This window comes from Bos indicus x Bos taurus, chromosome 18 (genome assembly GCF_003369695.1).
Source record: "Bos indicus x Bos taurus breed Angus x Brahman F1 hybrid chromosome 18, Bos_hybrid_MaternalHap_v2.0, whole genome shotgun sequence".
Classification (NCBI taxonomy): Eukaryota; Metazoa; Chordata; class Mammalia; order Artiodactyla; family Bovidae; genus Bos; species Bos indicus x Bos taurus.
Genome location: NC_040093.1, coordinates 22,332,854 through 22,356,243, shown reverse-complemented (window position 1 = coordinate 22,356,243; position 23,390 = coordinate 22,332,854). Strand labels below are relative to the sequence as shown.

Below are 23,390 nucleotides of genomic sequence, written 5' to 3'. Positions count from 1 at the left end.
TGATTTGGCAACCTCAGACCATCATGTCTTCCCAGGCCACATGCTTGGCATCTGTGTGCCTGTCCCAAAGCCCTGGGAGAGGAGGCATCTGATGGACTTCCCCAAGGTCAGTCAGCTGTAGTGAGAACAGCAGGGCCATGCAGTCCTAACAGGGATGGGAGAAGGGCTCAGGCATGGCAGATACATGAGTTGCTTGTTTCCTGCTGTTCCTTGGTGTTTTAAAAAGTTCATTGTTGGTACCTTGATATCCTAGATTATCTGTTGGTTTTGAATTGCTAAGAAAAATGGGTTGGAAGGAAGGACAAGGAATTGGTCCTCGAGTAAAGAGAAGACCACGCCGACAGAAACCTGGTATGTATATTGATTACTATCAATTCTGCAGCATACTTTTAAAAAATATTTACTTGGCTGTGCCAGGTCCCAGTTGCGGCATGTGGGATCTTTGATCCTTGCTGCCTCAGTTGTGGCATGCAAACTCTTAGTTGTGCCATGCAGACTTTTTTTTTTTTTTCGAAATTGTGTATTTATTTATTTATTGGGCTGTGCTGGGTCTTAGCCACGGCACTCGGGATATTTGCTCTTCATTGCAGCATGTGGGATCTTTAGTTGGGACCTATGAACTCTTAAGTTATGGTGTGTATTAATCTAATGTCATGACCAGGGATTGAACCCAGGCCCCCTGCATTGGGAGTGTGGAATCTTAGCCATTGGGCCACCAGGGAAGTCCCCTACAGCATACATTTTTGATGACTATCTGTTTCTAGCAATAAGGTTGCTGGGTCAAGTGATGTGCACATATTTTAAGGTTTTTCACCTGTAATGCGAGATACATTGTACTATTTTACATTCCCACCAGCAGCCTAGGAAAGTTCTTGTTTCCTACCTTTACCAAAACAGTGTTGGAGCTTAACATGGTTATTTTCTGTTTATTCCTGTCCTGTGGTCTCCCCAGCCAGACTGTGAACTCTGGGAGGAAGCAGTGCTTTCCTTCCGGTTCCCTGTGGCTCTGGGCGGTAGTGGCTCGTCACTGTGTGCGTTGTCGCCAGAGTGCAGGTGGGGCAGGAGCTGGTGGAATACCCGAGTGACGAGTGCCCGACGCTAAAGCTGGAGCACCTTTTACAGGCTCAGCCATCTTCCTCTGAAGTGTGTCAGTGAATCAGCTTTCTATATTTCTAGTCACGCCTGGCTAATGCATTTGAAATTTCTTTGATAGATCCTGGAGTAAAAATCTATGGTTGTGCATTACCCCCTGGAGGCTCTGAAGGATCTGAGGTATTGTATAGAACAATTGACCTTCAGTTTGGCACACTAGCACCTGTTATTTTACGAATGTGAAATTTAAGGTCAGAAAATTTTAGAAATCAGTCCTATCCTATTACAGGGAAATACCCATACCCTAAAACTGTCCTCATTATGCCAGATAATGCATTCAGCAGCATGCCAACCCCACTGATGCCCCCAGTCTGTTCAGATTCTTAAAGTGGAATTGTTTGTCAGAAATAGGCTCACAGATATAGAAAACAAGCTTATGGTTAGCAAAGGAGAGAGTGATGAGGCCAAGGGGGAGAGATAAATTGGGAGTTTGAGATTAAAATATATACACTGTGTGTGTGTGTGTGTGTGTGTGTGTGTGTGTGTGTGCTTAGTTGCTCACAATAAGGACCTACTGTATAGCACAGGGAACTGTATTCAATATCTTGAAATAACCTATAATGCAAAAGAAATCTGAAAACGATATATGTTATTAAACTGAATCACTTTATTGTATACCTGGAACTAACATAACATTGTAAATCAACTGTACTTCAACTTAAAAAAAAAAAAAGGTTCCAAAGTATGGAGTTGTTTGTGTTAGTGTCACTTGTTTGGGGGCCTGATTTAGTGATCTGTGATAGCAGAAACGAAAGTATGATTACTCTTGTCTGGGGAATGAATCATGGCATTTGAAAATGGTATTTTACAGGCTTTACGCCAAGCAGTGACTCACTTGCATTCCACTTTTTAAACGCTGAAAATAGGATGAAGATGATGACTACTTGCCAGAAAATGTGACCTTTGCACCCAAGGATGTCACACCCGTGGATTTCACACCCAAAGATAATGTACACGGACTGGCTTACAAGGGCCTGGATCCTCACCAAGCGCTGTTTGGAACCTCAGGAGAACATTTTAATCTTTTTAGTGGGGGACCCGAAGAGACCGGCGATCTTCTTGGAGACATTGGTGTGAATAAAGGAAGAAAACTGGGAATTTCAGGCCAGGTAAAAGTGTTTTCTGTTTTATAGACAGGGAATCATTGACAAAGAAGAATTGTCATACAGCAGCATGCATGTGAATGCTTGCGAGGTTGCCTCAGTCATGTCCAATCCTTTGCGACTCCATGGACTACAGCCCACCAAGCTCTTCTGTCCATGGGATTCTCCAGACATGAATACCAGAGTGGGTTGCCATGCCCTCCTCCAGGGGATCTTCCCAACCCAGGGACTGAACCCACATTTCTTATGTCTCCTACATTGGCAGGTGGGTTCCTTATCACTAGTGCCACCTTCGAAGCCCTTGCCCCATGGTGAGCACTCATTATTGATTGACTAAATGAAGATCTTAAAGGGTTTGTATTTTCCTTAAGAGCTTGTCTGAAGATATTTAAAACATTCCCTCCTGATTTGAATACGTCATCCTGTGACCTAATGTTCTTGGTGGAGTTTGCACATTTCTAGGTGTGAGACTTGCTTTCCCATACCCCTGCTGGGCTGAGCAGAAAACCACACTTACCTCTTTGATTTAATTAATAGTTGAATCACAGTTTGCCTCTCCAAATTCAGGTCCACGTTTTACTACCTCTCTGACTCTTTCCCAGTGCTGCAAGCCCTAAGTCAGGAACTTGGGTGTAGGGTTTACTTGGGAGACTTGGTTTTGACCTTTGAGGAGATGGAGAGCTTTTCCTGATTGCCTGTTCTCTCAAATCGACTCAGAGATCCTTTTCTTTCCTATACATGTTTTTTTTTTTTTTTTTTACCCAATCCTTAATCACAAAGTGATACTTGTTCTTGGCCATTTCCTACAAAGATTAGGAGTTCCTTTGGCAGCCTTTTGAGTAGCAGTGGTCTTTAGACCCTGGTCACCAACCCTGGCCTCAGTAGATGAACATTCTTCCTTTTTCCTTTTGGAGGTCTCATTTCCCCTGCTGTACTGCTGCTTGGGTTTGTTCTCCACTTCTCTTCCTGCACTGGGACCCTGACCATGGCTGCTGCTGAGCCTGGAGGATAGTTGCAGCACAGGAGGCGGGACATTCCCCTCTGGTCATTGTTTTCCAAAAGGCCAGGATCCATGTGTTAATCTGGGGCTCCCATTCGCTTCTGTCTTGGTGATCTCCAAGTGCTAATGTGGTCTGATCAGTCATATCCTTATAGTAGCTTCATCCTTCAATGCAGGCATACACTAAAAACCTGAAATTGCTCAGTGTGAAATTCTGTTTTTAAAGGCTTTTGGTGTAGGTGCCCTGGAAGAGGAAGATGACGATATCTATGCCACAGAAACTCTATCCAAGTATGATACTGTTTTGAAGGATGAGGAGCCCGGGGACGGACTGTATGGCTGGACAGCACCCAGGCAGTATAAAAGTCAGAAAGGTAATTCCATGGGCCCACAGCTGATGGTAGGACAAAGTGTCAGGACCTCAGGAAGAAGGGATTGCACAATCGATACTGGAGGGTCAGCCTCTGTGGAGCAGGAAGTCATTGGTCAAAGATGCCGAGTGAGAAACACAGTGGGGAGAAGACAGGCCCGCGGTGGGAAGTAAGACAGAAGTGGGATTTAGACCTGTTCAAGGCCAAAGCCAACTGTCAAGGCAAGGTCAAGTGGGGAGGAGGTAGGGGCCTGAGTCAGGAAAGGAGCAAGTATGTAGACAGGTGCTGGCTCATGTTGCAAGTCAGAGCTGACACTTGGTCAGAGGGTAGTACTCCCAGCTCAAGGAACTGGGCAGGTGGCCAAAGGAGGCCAACTCAAGAAACCGGTCAGGAAGCCAGGTGTGGGGACCACGTGGTCTGTCCAGAGAGCCTGCAGCAAGATGGAGATTGGTGCCCAGCCCATCTCTTCACTTGTGTATCTGGCTCTTAGGGGCTCTTGTTGAGCTCAGAGATGGACTTCTCTCTGTACACCTGGAATTTCAAGTCAGAGTCTATAGTGATTCAGACTCTATGGATCTAAGTAGGATTTCAGTTTTTCTTTCCAGAGAAGGTGTAGGGAGGAGTCAGTAGGTTTTAATGACATGGGATTTGAATCCAGTCAGAATTGTATTTGAATCCTGGCTCTCTCCTCAATCAGACCTAAATTTGAGTCACAGCTCTCTTCTGCCCACCTGCATGAGTCTTATAACCATTTGTAAAGTGAGGGTAAAATCCACTCTGAGGCCATTATAAGGATTAAATGGCATCACAGGTTTGGCATAGTACCTGCCCCAAAGAATAAATGGTGAATAAATGACACCTTCTATAACAACCACTTAAAGTAAGATGAGAATCTAAATAAAACAATCCATTTAGACATTTTTAGCTGTAGTCAGGTCAAGCTTGATCTAACACTTAGAAAATATATCTCAATAATCTAAGCATCACTCTCCCAAATAATGTCAATTTTACATTTCCAGAAGAGAAAAGAGCAGGTGCAAAAACAGTCTTCAGAAGTAGTTTGCTTGATGGCTGTGAGCACGGACTGAAGACAGACTTCCTGGGCTCCAGTCCTGGCTCTCCTCAGTAATCGGCCGTGACCTTAGGCAGGCTGCTCTGCCTCTCTGTGCCTCTGGCAGTGAGCATGGCAGTGACTCACCTGTCCCATGGAGACCCAGCACTATGCATGTGTGAGTGACCTCTGTCCTCGTCACCGCTAAAAAAGTGAAAGTCGCTCAGTCGTGTCCGACTCTTTAGGACCCCGTGGACTACAGTCCATGGAGTTCTCTAGGCCAGAATACTGAAGGGGGTAGCCTTTCCCTGTTTCAGGAGATCTTCCCAACCCAGGAATTGAACCAGGGTCTCCTGCATTGCAGGAAGATTCTTTACCAACTGAGCTCTCAGGGAAGCCCAACAAATAGGGTTTTATACAAGGTGCTGGCTGGGTGTGTAGCCAGACGTTAGTAGACGTCACATCCGAGTGGGAACTAGGCTGCTTTTATTTTCTTCCTTTTGCTCACCTGTATTTTCAGATTTTTCTCCCAAGACTATGTATTGGTTTTTTAACTGAAAAGAAGACATATAAATTAGCGTTATAATATAACATATTAATTAATATTATAACTTGTATTGCCATATGCTAGTTATTCCTTATAGTTGACCAAATATTCATTTGGGATTTTCCATAAGGTCTATGGAAAAACCTAAACAAACTTTGTGGCCAACCCAATACTAGCTATATCAACATTAATATATATTGTTTTATATATATATACACATATATATATTACTAATGTTAACATATTATTTATATGCTATGCTATGCTAAGTCACTTCAGTCGTGTCCGACTCTGTGTGACCCCATAGACAGCAGCCCACCAGGCTCCCCTGTCCCTGGGATTCTCCAGGCAAGAACACTGGAGTGGGTTGCCATTTCCTTCTCCAATGCATGAAAGTGAAAGTGAAGTCTCTCAGTCGTGTCCGACTCTTACAGTAATTACTAATCTATAATAAATACATATTTAAATCTGCCTTCTCCACCAAATCTTTGGCTCTTTCTTTGTATGGCACCTTTGCCTTAAATCCCCCTCCTCTCCGCATCAAGCCTGGATTGGTGCCTCCCTCTAAGCTCCTCACCCTCCCCTTATTACCTCTCTGCCACAGTCCCCTCCCCTCCCCTTAGGGTCACATCATCTACAGTTCTGACCTTACAGTTTTTCACCGAGTGAGTCTATATGTAGCCAGCCTCCATAGCTGATTTTTAAATTGTTGTTATTTTTTTGATCAATAGGGCTGTAATAGTCTCACGGCTCTCTGTGTATAGACGTTTATTTATTTCTTCAGAACAAATTCATAAAAGTGAAATTGCTGGGTTTTAAAAGAATACAAAATTCTGAGAATGTAAAATTTAGTCCTATACCTCCCTACAGGATTTTAGGGATTTCCAGAAGCTGGTACAAACATTCTAAGTCAGCTGAAATACAAAGAATGAGACCATAGGGGAGGGTAATTACTGGCCAGTGCTGCGTCATAAATGGTTTAAAACCTCAGCACCACCTACACAGCACGTAGCCATGCCTGCTTCAGGGTTCAACACCCAGCTCGTGTAAGTGCTGGTGGTCATGTAGCAGGGGCTTCTGGCTACAGAAAATGCAGTTCATGCATATGGATTTTCAGCATAACCTCTAAGTGCAGACAGTCCTTGAGAATCAAAGGGGTTGTCTCTGAGACCAATAAAACCATCCCTAGCTGCAAGCCAGAGGGCCTTACTCCTATCCTGAATTAGTGATCTTTGTCTCTTGTTTGAATTTCAATTGAGAAGAAGACGAAAGCACCTTTAATTAGTCCCACGATTAGATTACAGGCTGACCTGGCTGTACTGCGTTCCGTGCCTTATTTGGATGGTTGCTAAAGAAACTGGGAAGTTTGTTGCCCCATGGTTCTCCATGACTCTTTCAAAGTTATTTTTATTTTTTATCCATAATTGTTCTCTTGATGGTTTTGAGATCTTTTACTCCATAGAGTATATTCTCTGGTGCCCCTTGGCTTAGGACCTCAGGTACTTTTTCTAGATAATATTGATGGAGGTGCCATGGGCAGCCTAATCTGCACAGGGCGGTGTGCTCTGGGCTGCTGGTCACTGAGTCAACAGAGGTGTGAGGGCTTTACAGGCCATTCTTTCCTCCCTTTTACTGATAGCAGTGACATATAGTGTTTTATGATCTTGGAGATAAAAAACTGAGGTCTTTTGTCCTATTCTAATCTTCTTTGCCTCTGGAACTAATCAAATTACATCATTTTGTAGAATCAGAGAAAGACCTTCGCTACGTTGGCAAAATTTTGGATGGCTTTTCCTTGGCTTCTAAACCTTTATCTTCCAAGAAAGTAAGTTTTTTTTTTTTTTTCCTTGCTGGTTTAATGTTTAAAATATCTGCTGCTGTGTAATCTCAGTTATTATATTAACAACTGAAAAGATAAATAAATTCTGTTAACTGAGGCAACAGCTTGGTGACTATTAATGGTCCAGGGAAACATTCTACGTTGGAAATGTCAGTCAGCAGCCACACTGTGTCCAAAACATCTAACTGCTAATCTTTTTTTTTTAAGAGTTTTTTCCCCTAATATATATATATTTATCTATTCAGCCGCATCAGGTCTTGGTTGTGGCGCACGGGATCCTTCATTGTGGCGCACGGGCTTTAGTCGTTCTGGTCTGGGCTTAGTTGCTCCATAGCATGTGGGATCTTAGTTCCCCGACCAGGGATCAAACTCCTGTCCCCTGCATTGCAAGGCAGATTCTTAACCGCTAGGGATTCTTGGACCACTAGAGAAGTCCCTAACTGCTAATCTTTTAAATCTGAGCTTCAAGTGAATGGTTATTTCCATTAAGGAAGAATTATATTAGAAGCTGGTAGGAGAAAAAAATTGATACAACCCTAGGGGCAATGTAATTTATAGAAAGTTTCAAAGAGCCATAGCAGCTCCTGGTCCCAACTCCTCCTGGCAGCCATGGAGCACATTAGCTGCTATGGGCAGGGCTCCCTGGGCTCCTTGCTTGTGCCAACTGGAAGGGAGAAAAGCTGGGAGCATGTGGGTCAATCCTGGGGAGAACTCTCCATGCCTTTCCAGACAGTCTCGTCTCTGTGAGCTTTTTTACAACTCTGGACACATGGTTCTTTAACACCTATCGGAGCCCCAGGCTCATAGGTTGGGGTGGGTGGTTGGTAGTTCAGGAGGGGTGTCTGACCATTCACCTCCTTGGCATCCTTATGTTAGATTGATCCATATTTTAACAGGTTTTTTGTTTTTGACTCAGTAAACGTTTGTTAAGTATCTCTGTGGCTTGGCCTGTAGTTCTCCAGAACCTGGGAAGCCAGGAACAGCACAGCCTGAGAAATTATATGTGGTATTACAGTGGCTTTGATTTGTTTAGTTGTGATAGTTACTGAAACAGTGAGCAGAATATATCAGAACAGTATGGGGCATGTAGTAAGCTGCTATCGTTTACCAGAAATGTCAAAGGGGAGTATGAGTTTTTTATACGAATGAAAGGGAGCATTAAAACAGTTGAGAGGGACTTCCCCGGTGGTCCAGTGGTTAAGACTTTGTCTTCTAACACAGGAGGTATAGGTTTAATCCCTGGTCAAGGAGCTAAGATCACACATGCCTCATGGCCGAAGGACCAAGACATAAAACAGAAATAATATTGTAACAAATTTAATAAAGACTTTAAGAATGATCCACATTAAAAACAAATCTTTAAAACGGTCGAGAAGTACTTATTCTACTCAGTGTTCAAGACTAAGTCTTGGCCTCCAAGTAGCTCCTGCTCATTGAGAGAGCTAGACAGACAAACCCAGTGTTGTGGGCAGGATGTATAAATGGAGAGAAGGACTCTGGTGGTTCCTCACTGGAGAGGGCTTTGGGCATGAACAATTCAGAGCGGGATTGTGTGCACTGAACCTCTCACGGACAGGCAGGTTTTCTAATTTGTGCCTAAAAACCCAGGCTCTGCATCCAGAGGCGAAACAGAGCAACGATTTAGCAGAGGGAGTGAAATGCTTTGAATGCAGGGAAAGTGAAAGTTGCTCAGTCGTATCCAACTCTTTGCGACCCCATGGACAATACAGTCCATGGAATTCTCCAGACCAGAATACTGGAGTGGATAGCCTTTCCCTTCTCCAGGGGATCTTCCCAACCCAAGGATCTAACCCAGGTCTCCCGTATTACAGGCAGATTCTTTACCATCTAAGCCACAAGGGAAGCCCAAGAATGTTACAGAATGTGTAGCCTATCCCTTCTCCAGCAGATCTTCTCAACCCAGGAATAGAACCAGGGTCTCCTGCATTGCAGGCAGATTCTTTTACCAACTGAGCCATCAGGGTAGCCCTTGAATGCAGTAGAGGAGAATGAAGAAGAGTTGTGTATACACACACTTCTTTTCTGCCATGCTCTTCTGGATTTTTGTGTCATGGTAACAGAATGTTCCTGGCTGATTTGGGAGTCTGTGTTTTTCAGAGAAGGCAGTCAGGCTAAGATGATAAAAATGAGATTTGGTAACTATGATCATAGCACTCTTTCATGACTCTCATCGGACCAGGTGCTCACCCCAGGCTGCACCTTACAGCCACCTGGGAAATTTGGGAAACTCCAACCACAGCTGACATTTTTTATGGGATAGAATGCAGGCACCAGTAGTGTTAAACCCCCCAGGTGAGTGCAGTGTGTGGCTGGAGCTGAGAACATTCAGTGATTCACTGATCACAGAGCTCAGAATGCCAGGTAGCTGAAAAATCTAGAAAATGGATTAAATAGGACTGTCCTTAAACATGTATTTGTTAGACCAGGAGCAAGGAAGACCATTTAGAGCAGTAATTTTAAAATGTCTAGTGCTTTCGTTTAGCTTATCTGTTCCACCATCAGGAATGCCTGAGTTTCCCAAATGTACTTTAATTTCAGTGAAGTACTGAAATTAAATAAAAATTTTTTGATCAAAGAAAAAAATAAGGCCTGAAACTCCTATTTGAAACTGAAACAAAACCAGAAAAAGAATACTGAATTTAAAAATAACTAAGTTAAGCCAAGACATAATACTCTTCAAATATATCTCTAGCACCCTAATAACATTTTTTAATCAGTCATACTCTTTGAACATTAAACTAGGAGACATTACAGGAAAAAAAAAAAACTTATTTAAAGTTATTTTTTAAAAGCTAAGCCATGAATCATACTTTTCTAAGTTTTCTAATTCACAGTGGACCAGTTCTCCGTGTGAACCAGTTGCATTAACTATAGTTATCATAGTTATCGTTATTGTTCCTATGATACAAAGCATGCACAGTAGCATCTCTGTTAAGCATGATCGGGGTGATATCTAAAATGTCTGACCTTGAGAACAGGGTGGTTCTGATGCCTCTCCACATCCAGGATGGGTATTGCCTGGGCACTTGGGCAGGCTGTTCCTGGGGCTGCCGCCCTGCCTAGGAAAGGGTGGGATTAACAACGCCCAGAGGTAGTGAGCTTTCTTGGTTCAGTAAAACGTCATCACCTTGCTGCCTGTATATTCCGAATTTTGCTTTATTGTATTTTTTTTTTAAGATTTATCCACCACCCGAATTGCCAAGAGACTATCGACCAGTGCATTATTTCAGACCCGTGGTGGCCGCAACCTCAGAGAACTCCCACTTACTTCAGGTGTTATCAGAGTCAGCCGGGAAGCCAACAAATGACCCAGGGACACGTAGTAGGCACCAGCTGAATGCCTGCAAGCGGGGAGAGTTGCTAGGAGAGACGCCTATTCAAGGTATGTGCCACGGAGAAGGTTAAAATCATGATGTTTATAATAACCGGAGCTACCCAAAGCAAAGTGGAAAGTCCTTTTTCCCTTGAAGTTTTTACGTAATTTTGTGTTCCCAGGCTGTGGGAATAAAAGTTGGTGATTGTGAATGGCGTACTTAACTGTACATAGTTAAGTACTTAGTACTTGCTGTTTCATCATCAGTTTGAGTTGTGTCATTAAAATTCTAAGCCCTGTCTTAAGTGCAGCAGTTTCCAGACTTTTGGTAGTTGTCCAAGAATGAGGTGAAGACCAGAGCCATGTGTATCTTCATTTTTCTGCACAGCCTGGGAGCATATGGTTTCTTTTCCTCTGGGGAAAAGGGTACTGTGGGTGTTTTCCTGAAAGCCTGAGAGGAGTGAGTGTGTCTGAATGGATGAATAGATACGGAGAATCCCCTTGTAGGCTGGAGCCCAAACACCCACTGAGAGATGGACTTGGGCTTGGTTTGGGAGCCTCAAATACAGTAGACCAAATGAGAATTCTTGGTTCCCCACTTCCTTCCCCAAAGCTGCTCTTTCTCCAGCCTTCCCCTTCTCAGTCAGTGGTACCACCAGCGGCCCCCTGCCCGGCCTAGAACACAGGAACCCTAATTCTCAGCGCCTTTCTTCCCCTGCCTCCCCTGCCCTACCCAGGCCCTCTGCAAGTCCTCTCAGTCTGCCCTCACCAGGCGTGGGGACGCCGTCCACTTCTCTGCATTCCCACTGCTGCCACCCTGGTCTCTGTGCCCACCTTCGCTCATCTGGATCACTGCAGCAGCTTCCTCCCTGCCTCCTTAGTTCCTTTCAAGAGCTGTCAAACTACATGACTCCCCTCCTACTCCCCTGAAATCCTCCCCTACTGCTCTTGGGGCCCTGTGGACCCCACCCTGCCTGCCTTTCAGGCCACAGCCTCCTCCACTCTCCGTGAACCCTGCTGTGGTCCAGCCTTGTGATCCCCCCTCCTGCCCTCTGAGCCTGCCACCCCTGATGTGTCTCCAGGCCTTTACTTTGCCTCTGCCTCTCTTTTCTCTCCTGTTTTGGCTTTTTTTTTTTTTTGCCTTGCTGTGAGGCTTGCAGGATCTTAGTTCTCCGACCACAGACTGAAGCCAGGCCCTCGGCAGTGAAAATGCAGAGTCCTAACTGCTCGACCACCAGGGAATTCCCAGCTCCTTCTTTTTACTAGAACTTACCTCAGATATTGTGTTTTTAGAGAGACTTCCCAGGCTTTCCCTGCCCACTGTTTGTTAATTATCCTCTCTCTCCCCCTACGAGCAGTCCTCTCATCTAGGTCACTCCGTTTTTATTTTTTTCCCCCCATAGTCCTCCTCTCATGGCAGTCCTCTGGTGTTGATTCTTGCTTCTTTAGGGTCCGTCTCCCTCATTAGTGAGAGCAGGACCTCGTATGTGTTGTTCTCCCAGCCCCAGGCCCAGCATGGAGTAGACGCTCAGTGGGCATTTGTGATACTAGTGCGTGACGGGTAACCGTGCTCTGAGCCCGGACTTATGCTAATGGAGGCCCCGAGACTGCAGTGTCACGTCCCTGTCTCTAGGAGCACTCGTTGGCCTGATAAACATCGAAGTATTGGCCCCCACTTTTGCCAAGTTTAAAACGGAGGTGTCGTTATTTTATTCCTGTCTAGTCCTCAGGGACGGTATGAATACAGATGACACTGCATGTAAAATACTCCCCTCCAATTACATAAAATTGTGATATTGCAAATGTATATGTGCAAAGGAATGTGAATATAGATGTCTTAACAACATATCTAATCTCTTTCTCTTTTTGTTTCTTTGTAGGGGCACCCACTTCAGTGTTAGAATTTCTGTCCCAGAAAGATAAAGAGAGACTCAAAGAAGTGAAGCAGGCAACTGACCTTAAAGCCGCTCAGCTCAGGGCCAGGAGCCTGGCCCAGAGTGCCTCAGGCAGCAGACCGCAGCCCTTGTCTCCAGACGTCGGACACTGCTCGTGGCACATGGCGTTGAGTGGAGGGATGGCCAGCACCAGAACCAGCAACTTCAAACCTTTCGCTAAAGATCCAGAAAAGCAAAAACGATATGAAGAATTTTTAGCGAATATGAAACGGGGTCAGAAAGGTGGGTGCTAGGCCGGGGTGTCCCACGTGTCACCAGGGGGAGTGTTTTTGCTGTTCTGACCCGAGGCCCAGATTCAGAACTGAGGTGTCCTGCTCTGGCAGTTTTCCTTTGCCCTGCTGTGAGCACTGAAAAGGTTCAAGGCCCTGGCTCTTGACCTAAGAAAGCAGGAACAATTAGCCTGTGTTTCTCTGTATCTCAGGTCCCAAAGATAGCTGTTTAAATAGAGAGCGTGCCTTGGCTAATGCTAAATTACAGGCCATTTTCTGTTTGCAAATGTTTGACTTCTGTGTGAGGGTTGCACTTCTTGCCAAGAGAACAAGGTCATTTCCCACTCTGTCTTAAGATCCTAACCATGTAGCTCTAAATCATAGTCTAAAGTTTGACTTACAAAGACAGTTGGCTGTTGAACCCTTGCATGGGAAAAAAGTCACTCTGTGATCTTTGAAGTAAATATGGCAAGGCTGAGGCACGAGCTTGCTCACATACGCAGAAGTCCTATGAGAGCATGTCCTCAAATTAGAGGGGTTGGTTTTTCAAAGCATATTCTTGTGTACTGTGCCAAGATTTTACATCCCTGATGTTTTCTTGTGAATTAAAACAAAAAGAGAGAAAGAAGTGTTTTCTGCTCAAATTTTGGAATACAGTATATGGATGAATTTTCACTGTCTAGAACTAGAAATAAGTTACTGGCTTTGAAAACTGAATCAAGCATTAGTCTCCCAATATTTTTCTCTGTTACATGCAGGAGGCAGAATTCAACAAAAGCATCATTTTGGAGGGTTAATAAAACATTTACTTAACAAATTATTTTGTTATCAAACTGTTCACCATGGTAGACTATTGGTGCTTCAGATAAAAACATCATTTTGAGGAAGGGAGCACAATTACCCGCCAAGTACCTCAGTGCCACGCTCTTCAGAACCAGGCTGCTAACGATTTGTGTTTGCTTGGTTGAACTCTGCAGTGGCGTGCACAATTTGATCTCCTAGAAGTTCCCCGTTTTTTCCTAGGAGTGAAGCAGTTCCTTGTTCTCCCCCATAGATGCTCTGGAACGCTGTCTGGATCCCGGTATGACAGAGTGGGAGCGAGGCCGAGAGCGGGACGAGTTTGCCCGGGCAGCCCTGCTCTACGCGTCTTCCCACTCGACGTTGTCCTCCCGGTTCACTCACGCCCAGGAGGAGGACGATTCTGAGCAGGTGGAAGTCCCTCGGGACCAAGAGGTCTGTTGCCACCATTCCCCATGTGCTGATTTTTCTTTTTTTTAATTCTTTTAAATTATTTATTTATTTACTTATTTGTTTGGGTGCCTCAGATCTTAGTTGCAGCACACGGGCTCTCTAGTTGTGGCTCGTGGGCTGAGTTGCTCCACAGCATGTGGGATCTCAGTTCCCTAACCAGGGATTAAACCCACGTCCCTGTCAACCACTGGACCACCAGGGAAGTACCTCCTACAATGCTGAATTTTTAAAATGAAAACACTGTGTGGCCAGATACATTAAATCTTTTGGTGAAAAGCATCAAAATATACATGGCACTATAGAATAAGAAATAGGTTTGTTCTTTTAACTTGCAGTGTACTTTAGCAGATATATAGCATAAGCTGTTTTGGAATTTTGGGAGATTGTTTGAAAACTCGTAAATGGGGAAGCAGGCCAGCTGTGTGGCCACTTGATGAAACGGATGACTGTCTTTTCCCAGAATGACGTCAGTGACAAGCAGTCGGCTGTGAAGATGAAGATGTTTGGGAAGCTTACCCGAGACACATTTGAGTGGCACCCTGACAAGCTTCTGTGTAAGAGGTTTAATGTCCCTGACCCTTATCCAGAGTAAGTTTGATAAACCTGCCTTTATGTCAGTACTTATGCTCGTGTGTTAAAGCTTACTTTCCCCTTACATACCCATTAAAATTTTTGTTTTTCTAGGTGAACTTAGTTGTAAGTACTTTGAACTGCGGACTTTGCAGATTTAACTTGTTTTAATTTGTTACTAAAAAAATAAGCCGACCTCCATTTAGCAAACTTTATTCTGTACTGAAGATAGGAAACTCAGAGATGTCAAGTTACAAAAACAAAATGTCTGTCTAATTTGTCACCTTTTTAATCCTGCACATAGAGTTTACGTTTAAAATGAAACTTATGTTTTCTGATTTGTTACATGAATTCAACAACTTATCTGATTGTAAACATGGCAAGAAAGCATATCCAGTTGAATCAGAGATTTTGTCAGAAAATTTAGGCATATTTTTAGCAACGGAACTTTTTTTTCATGGAAATCCATTGTCAGAGTTAAATTCTGGCTCTTATTATAATAAGAAAAAACTCCTGGCTCCTGAAGTCAGACATTCCAAATTCTAAAATTGCTTTGAGAAGCAAAAACATCTTAAGGGATCTTTTTAGTCAAGTTGAAGGGCTGCTGGTGAAAAACAGGAGATGAGCAGCTTCACAGGAATTTGATTTTAATCCTTGCAGTTGTTCTTAAAATTATATATATGTTTCCTTTTCAACCCCCAGTTCAACTTTAGTTGGCTTACCGAGAGTGAAACGTGACAAATACTCAGTCTTCAACTTTCTGACGATCCCTGAGACAGCTTCCTCACCTGTGACTCAAGCATCAAGTGAAAAAGTTGCACAGCACCGAGCTTCCGACAGTGAGTGGGGCTTCCCCAGGTCCATGTGCTGACTGTGGTCTCAGCCCCTACCCTGTTGGGAAGACAAAAGTAAAGGGTACAAGCCGTTCAACTACCCATCTAACCCGTAGGGTACAAGCAGTGCAAAGTCTCCTGTTAAAAGGATTGTTTATATGAGTACATCAGCTCATGCTGACATGGTCCCGGTGTACACCATTTGTGACTGGGGCTCTGCCACATTCCTACCACCTCGCACAGTGCTTGGACCATAAAGGCTCACTGACGTTCTTGAATGAATTAAAGAGCCATAGTTGGAGAAGGCAGTGGCATCCCACTCCAGTACTCTTGCCTGGAAAATCCCATGGATGGAGGAGCCTGGAAGGCTGCAGTCCATGGGGTCGCTGAGGGTCAGATACCACTGAGCGAGTTCACTTTCACTTTTCACTTTCCTGCATTGGAGAAGGAAATGGCAACCCACTCCAGTGTTCTTGCCTGGAGAATCCCAGGGACCGGGGAGCCTGGTGGGCTGCCGTCTATGGGGTCGCACAGAGCCGGACACGACTGAAGCGACTTAGCAGCAGCAGCAGCAGTGTAGAGCTTGCCTTTTGCTTGCTAATTCTGATATTAGGTCTATGTCCTACCTTTCAGAATCAAGAAAACCATCCAGATGGGATACTTCTAAAGAAGAAAAGAAAGAAGATTCCATTAGTGAATTTTTAAGTTTGGCTAGATCAAAAGTTGGTCCAGCTAAACCAGAGCCCAGCCCATTAGTAAACAAAGAGGAAGCGCGTGCGACGGAATCAGTCTCGAATAAGGTATTCAGGACTTTCAGGCTCTCTTTGCCAGGCTGACTGTGGCCTTTGCCTTTCCCAGTGGTGATGCTTTGCTGTTATTCGATAGCAGTGGTAAGCGAGCTTTTGCTGTGAAAGGCCAGATATTAATACTTTAGGCTTTGTGGGCAATACAGTACCATAGCTATTCACCTTGGCTGGTGAGTGCGAAAGAAACTACAGGCAATATGGGAAAAAAATGAGTTCATCTGTGTTCCAGGAAAACTACAAAAACAGGCAGTGGGTTGGCTTTGGCCTCTGGGCTGTAGTTTGTCTATGTCTGCTCTGCAGTTCAACAATTTCAGACATAGCCTTAATCATTTGAGGAGAGGTTATGAACATCTCTACCTGAAATGGCTTTCACTGAATGTCAGACACTGAAACAAAACTCAGTGTATTGTATAGAAAATATGATTTTTTCAAGTAACAAGTTTCCCTTTTATGGAGACTATAGAGAAAATATTCATTGGGTTTTTAAAAAACTATTGCTGTGGAAATTCCCGGGCAATCCAGTGGTTCGGACTCCACACCATCATTGCCAGGGCTCAGATTCAATCCCTGGTCAGAGAACTAAGATCACACAAGCCGTGAGGTGTGCCCCCCACCCCGCAAAAAAAAAAAAAAAGACTGCTTTAATAGTTAAAAGTTGAGCTTAATAAAAAGTTGGTTTTATTTCTAATAGCCTCATTAAAATTATTTTATTTTTAACATACCTTAAACTTGACTGTTTAAAAAAACATACAGTTCAATGAGTTTTTACACATATGTAAGTTCATGGAACCAGCACCATAATCAGGATGCGGAGAGATACCATCACCTCAAACATTCCCTCATGCCGTCTCTTTGTGGCCATACCCTCCCATCACCCTAAACCCGTGTCAACCGTTGCTCTCAACTCAGTCTCCATAGTTTTGTTCCTTGAAGTATGTTATATAAGTGGAATCAGGCAATATACATAAATAGCCTTTTGAGACTGGCCTCTTTCACTTAGTGTCATGCCTTTGAGATTCCTCAGTACTGGGTGTGTACCCGGTTTGTTGCTTAATATTTCGTTGTATGGGTGCACCACAGCGTCGTGGTCCATTCACTCTTTGAGGACTTAGAGTTGTTTGCAGCTTTTGGTTATCATAACTAAAGCTGCTGTGAATATTCGTGTGTGGATTTGTGTGTGAACATAAGTTTACGCTTCTCTAGGGTAAAGACCTAACTGTGGGATTGGTGGGAAATATGTACATACAGATGTCACTGTAAGAAATTGCCATACTGGATTCCCAAGTGCTTGTTTCCTGTATTTTGAAACTTTTCTTGTTAGGTACATACACACTGAGGATTGTTTTATATAGAGGTATTATGTTTTTTTGGCCACCCTGTGCGGCATGCAGGATCAATCCCCAACCAGGGATTGAAACCAGGCCCTTAACAGTGAGTGTGCAGAGTCCTGCCCACTGGACTGCCAGGGAATTCCCAGGATGTACGTTTTGTTGGTGAATTGACCTTTTTCATCATTATGTAATATTACTCTTTATCATTACATTTAAAGTGGGTTTTTAATAAACAGCGTGTCATTGTTATTAGGTCTTTTATTTTTAAATATATTTTGATAATCTGTGTGTTTTAATCTTTGTATGTTTTAACCATTTGCATTTAATGTTATTTGTAGATATAATTGGATTTTGGTTTGTAGTTTTATTATTTGTATTCTATTCCCTCTCTTTCATTCCTATGATTCTCCTTTACTACTTTCTTTCATATTACTTTAATAATTTTTAGTATTCCATTTTAATTTGTCTAATTTTTTACTCTGTTTTTCAGTGATTGCCCTAGGAGTTACAATACACATACTTAACCTTTTCACCATGTATTTAGAATTGATATTTTATCACTTTGAGTGGAATGTGCAATCCCTTTACCCTCCCTGCTTTATGTTGTTGTCTTATATGCTACATATTAATATATATATATTCTCAAAAAACTTCAGCAGACAATATTTAAATTGTTGCTTTCCATTGTTATACATATTTTAGAGAACTGCTGAGGAGATAATATGTTTGATCTACTTGGATATTACCATTTCTGTTCCTGAAGTTCCAAATTTCCCCCTTATCATTTCCTTCCTTTAGCATTTCTTTCCAAGCAGTTCCAACAACTAATTCTCTTAATTTTCCTTCATCTGAGAATATCCTGTATTTCATCTTCATTCCTAAAGGATATTTTTGCTGGATGTAGAATTCTGGGTCAACAGTTCTTTTCTTTCAGTTCTTTAAAAATATTCTACCACCTCCTTCTGGCCTCGTGGTTCCTGATGAGAAACCTGCAGCCATTCACATTGTTCTTCCTCTCCTTGTAATGACGTGATTTTCTTCCTCTGACTCCTTTTAAGATTTTCACTTTGTCTTCAGTTTTGGCTGTTTGATAACGATGTATCTGGGTGTGAATTTCTTTGAGATTATTTTGTTTGGGGTTTGCTGAGTTTCTTGAATCTTTGTGTTTGAACAAATTTGGGGCATTTTCAGCTATTATTTTCTTCAAATATTTTTCTTTTATAAAAATTCTTTTTTGCCACACAGAGTGGCTTATGAGATCTTAGTTTCCTGACTGGTGATGGAACCCAAGTCCTCAGCGGTGAAATTGCAGAATCCTAACCACTGAACCACCAGGGAATTCCCCCAGATACATTTTTCTGCACACATTCTCACGCTTCTCTTGAGACTCTGATGACATTAAATGAATTTATACTATAGGTCTCTGAACCTCTGTTCTGTTTTTCAATCTTTTTTCCCCTCTGTTTACATTAGATAATTTCTCTTGATTTGTCTTTAAGTTCACTGAGTCTTTTCTCTGCCATTTCCATTCTGCTATTGAGTCCATCCAGTGAATTTTTAACTTGGGTTATTGTATTTATATCTTTTATTTATTTGCTAAGACTTTTAAAAAATCTTTCATTTGTTTGTCTCTATTCTTGGAGCATGGTTGTAATAGCTGCTTTAAAATCTATCTTCTAATTCCAACATTTTTGTCATTTTGATTTTTGTCATTTGAGGTTGGCATCTGTTGATTATCTTTTGCAAGTTGAGATTTTCCTGTTTGTTGTGTACCAAGTAAGTTTTGTCTCTGGCCGTACCACCCTGAATGTACCCGATCTCATCTGATCTTAGAAGCTAAGCAGGGATCTGGTTAGTACTTGGATGCGAGAATGCCTGGGAATATCAGGTGCTATAGGCTTTTTGGGCTTCCCTGGTGGCTCAGATGATGAAGAATCTGCCTGTCATTTAGGAGAGCCGGGTTTGTTCCCTGGATTGGGAAAATCCTCTGGAGAAGGGAACGGTTACCCACTCCAGTATTCTAGCCTGAAGAATTCCATGAACAGAGGAGCCTGGCAGGCTACAGTCCATGGGGTCGTAAAGAGTTAGACATGACTTAGTGACTAACACTTTCCCTATTCAAGGTTGGATTGCATTCTGGAAACTTTGAATATTAATGTTATGAGATTCTGGGTCTTGTTTAAATTCTAAGGAGAATCTCGATGTTTTGTATTGTTTTGTTTTGCTTAAGTGGACAATGGACCTAATTAGGTTCAGGCTACAAGTTCTAACCACTCTTGGTTGAAATGCTCTTCAAGTTTTCAAAGCCTTTATATAGTACTCTTCAGATCTTTCCCATATGTGCTGTTCCTCGTGGCTGGTCTGGGATCTGGCTGGTAGTTAATCCCATAGTTCTGTTATCAAAGGCTATGGTTTGCTGTTCAGAATCAGATCCCTGAGCTCAGAGGTGAGGCAGAAAGAAACTCATTACCCCTGGATCACTCTATTCAGCTCCTCCTCTTCCTGATATTGCTGACATGCCTTTTAAGTCCTCCAGTTAGAAAGTTGGGGCTTTTGTTTCCTTGCTCTGCCTTGCACTTCCTGTGACTTTTTCTGTCTGGAGTCAAGTGGCAGGAGGGCAGGCCGGGGAAGACAGCAGTGACATTCACTCCAGACTGTTGGAACCACAGCTCCTATGGTCAGAAAAAATGGTCCCCCTCCTGCTGAGCCCAGCAGCAGCAGCCATCCCCCACGCCACCATGGATTTGGAACCATGCCCTTTGGGGTTTAATGGTATAAAACCCGGGGGTTCTGGCTCTGTGATATGGTCATTGGGTTAGAAAGCCTTCTGCTACTGCTACTGCTAAGTCACTTCAGTCGTGTCCGACTCTGTGTGACCCCATAGACAGCAGCCCACCAGGCTCTCCCGTCCCTGCGATTCTCCAGGCAAGAACACTGGAGTGGGTTGCCATTTCCTTCTCCAGAAAGCCTTCTAGATTTTCTCAAATCATGTTGCGATAGTATTTAGATAATTTTGACTGAAATGTCTTGGTTCTTGCTTTTTTAGTTATTCGATTGTGACCGTAGCAGGGTCTTTTCCCCTTTCTGAGTTAATTAATTTCTTTCCCTGAATCACCACAATTGTGAATGTGCACACTTTTGGTGGAAGGTGGGGGTGGTGGTGGTTAGGGAGCTTTGTAGATGTAGTTGTTGTGTGTTTGGTGTATGTTGTTAATTGTTTAATTTCAGTACAGCTCCTATTATATTCTGGAAAAAATATAAACAAAAAAAACATCTTCTGTGGCTATCTAAGTGTAGAATGTCTTATATACTCATGTACATTTAATAATGTCCGTATTTGCTCAGTTGCTCAATCGTGTTCGACTCTTTGCGACCCCATGGACTCCTCTGTCCATGGCATTTTCCAGGCAAGAATCCTGGAGTGGGTTGCCATTTCCCACGCCAAGGGACATTTAATAATACAGACACTATTAAAGGTCAGGACTGTCTGCAAACAGTGTCATTCAGTAATGGTCCGTGCATGTGACTTTGGTGTTTGTGGTTTGTCATAAAAATATCAAATACATGACTTTTATAGGGAATTGTGGCTATGATTTCCTGTGCTTCGCTGTTAGCCTCTCTCCTGACATTTTTATAACTTTGAAAAGTTTGAAACAATCTTGAAAGTTTAGATACAGTGTAGACAATTTTTTTTCCTGAACCACTTGAGTATGAATTGCCAGTCGGATGCCCCATCACACCCACGTTTTCTTTTAAAGAAGGGCATCCTCTTTTTATGTGTTTGTTTGGCCTCATCGGGCCTTAGTTGCAGCTCACGGGATCTGTGTTTCATCATCATGTGGGATCTCTCATTGCAGTGCACGGACTCTCTCTAGTTGTGGCTCTCAGGCTTTGTTGCCAGGAGGCATGTGGGATCTTAGTTCCCTGACCAGGGATCAAATCTTTGTCCCCTGTATTTCACGGATTCTTAACCACCAGACCACCGGGGAAGTCCCAGGAAGGGCATTCTCTTATACAACCACGGAACATCCATCACAATCAGCAAGTCAACATTGATGCGTTATTACTGCCCACTAGCTGTCCTTCACAGCCAAAGAGTGCAGCGCAGCATCACCGCTGCATTGAGCTGCCACGACTCTTTAGTCTCCTTCAGTCTTGGAACAGTTCCTCAGTCTTTCCTTGACTCTCATGATCTCGATACTTTTGATGGTTACGGGCCAGCGGTTTGTAGAATAGTCCTCAGTTTGGGCTCGTCTGGCCTTTGCTTAGGATTAGACCCGCACCTGCATCTTTGGCAGGAACACTTGAGAAGGGGTGCCGCTGTGGTCTCAGCGTGCCCTGCCAAAGTGGCGCATGGCGTTGATTTGTCCTGTTCCTGACTCTCACTTTGCTTGCTCGGGTAAGGTGGTATCGGCCGGACCTCTCCACTATGAAGTTGGTCTTTTCCCTTTTGTAGTTAAGTGCATTTATTTATTTATCATTTTTACTTTGTTTTTGATACAAATTGAAGAGCTCTGAAATATATAAACACGCTGTCCCTCATCAAATTATTTTTATCCCTGTGGACCCACGGTTTCCTATTTTACCCAAAGGGATAATCGAGTACTGTCATTTTTTTTGACCGCAGTGTGTGGCGTGTGGGATCTTAGTTCCCCGGCCAGGGATTGAACCCATGCTTCCTGCAGTGGAAGCGTGGAGTCTTAACCACTGGACTGCCAGGGGAGCCCCAACTTATTTTAATGCTCCAGCTGTCCCGGTTTGGTTAGTTGAAGCCCCTTCAGTGTGGCTCCTGTGTGCCGTTGGCACATCCCTCTTACGCTGTGAGTGTGTCCTCACTTTCTGGGCACAGTTAGATGTTCTAAGCTCATCTTTTTATATCTCAGCCCCAATTCTAGAGTCAGTCCTTACTCCAAGGTGCCCTGGTTATTTTTAGTGGACAATGATATCCTTAATTTTTTTCTATGGGAAAGGATTTTACACAGTCACAAACTCCATCTTGTATTGGTTTTCTTCACATGTTTATAACTCTGCTTCAGAAATTGGAGGTGGTGTGGGATATGGGAGGGACTACTGGCCGAGAACGAGAGCTCCACTGGGTAGAGTCCAGGCCCACCCAGGGCATGTAGCATGTGTGTGTTTATGTATAGCACATGTGCGTCGTTGACAGAGCCTCTTGTTGTTCCTGACCTACATTCTTCAGTGGTAAAACGGAAGGACTGAAGTGGATTCTGATCTCAGCCACTCTTGTGGCTGCTGTTTACACGTAGTACTTTAGATCGCCCATGTCTGTCTGGTGATAAGCTGTTGGGATGTGGGAACCGTGCCTTCTTCATACCTTTGTCCCTGTTTATAGGATGGGGTATGTACAAAGTCACTAGCCTGACCCTCCATCCCGGCTGCTTTTAGGAAGGGTGACCTGTAATTGCAGAGGGGAGCTCCAGGACCACTGTGTTCCTCGCACTCTCCCCATTGTGTGGTTGTTCAATCACTCAGTCATGTCCAACTCTGCGACCCCAGGGACTGCAACAGGCCAAACTTCCCTCTCCCTCACTGTCTCTTGGAGTTTGCTCAAATTTGTCCATTGAGTCAGTGATGCCATCCAACCATCTCATCCTCTACACCCCCACCTCCTCCAGCCCTCAGTCTTTCCCAGCATCAGGGTCTTTTTCCAATGAGTTGGCTCTTCGAATCAGGTGGCCAAAGTATTGGAGCTTCAGCCTCAACATCAGTCCTTCCAATGAATATTCAGGGTTGATTTCTTTTAGGATTTACTGGTTTGATCTTGCTATCCAAATGAGAAGGTCCCCAGTTTTCAGCACCTTTTATTGAGTACACTGTCTTCACTACCTTTCATGTTTGGACTTCTAAAGGCTCAGATAGACTTTTTTTTATTTTATTTTATTTATTTACTTATTTTTGGCTGTGCTGGGTTTTCGTTGCTGTACGATGGCTTTCTCTAGTTGCAGCAGCGGGGGCTACTACTTCTCACGGCGGTGGCTTCTCTTGTCGCGCAGCATGGGCTCTAGGGCACATGGGC

The 23,390-nt window shown here is 43.5% G+C and overlaps 1 protein-coding gene across 2 annotated transcripts in view; it reads left to right on the top strand.

The window, feature by feature from the left end:
• The window catches only part of GPATCH1 (G-patch domain containing 1), a 55,712-nt gene that overhangs the window by 20,253 nt on the left and 12,069 nt on the right, over positions 1-23,390 (top strand). For both annotated transcript variants that reach the window (XM_027515997.1, XM_027515996.1), the window contains 11 exons: positions 254-351; positions 1,214-1,272; positions 2,019-2,261; positions 3,482-3,629; positions 6,970-7,049; positions 10,263-10,467; positions 12,279-12,575; positions 13,617-13,795; positions 14,274-14,401; positions 15,086-15,222; positions 15,850-16,016. In XM_027515997.1, the coding sequence (XP_027371798.1) occupies positions 254-351; positions 1,214-1,272; positions 2,019-2,261; positions 3,482-3,629; positions 6,970-7,049; positions 10,263-10,467; positions 12,279-12,575; positions 13,617-13,795; positions 14,274-14,401; positions 15,086-15,222; positions 15,850-16,016 (1,741 nt within the window). The remainder of the gene's footprint in view (positions 1-253; positions 352-1,213; positions 1,273-2,018; positions 2,262-3,481; positions 3,630-6,969; positions 7,050-10,262; positions 10,468-12,278; positions 12,576-13,616; positions 13,796-14,273; positions 14,402-15,085; positions 15,223-15,849; positions 16,017-23,390) is intronic.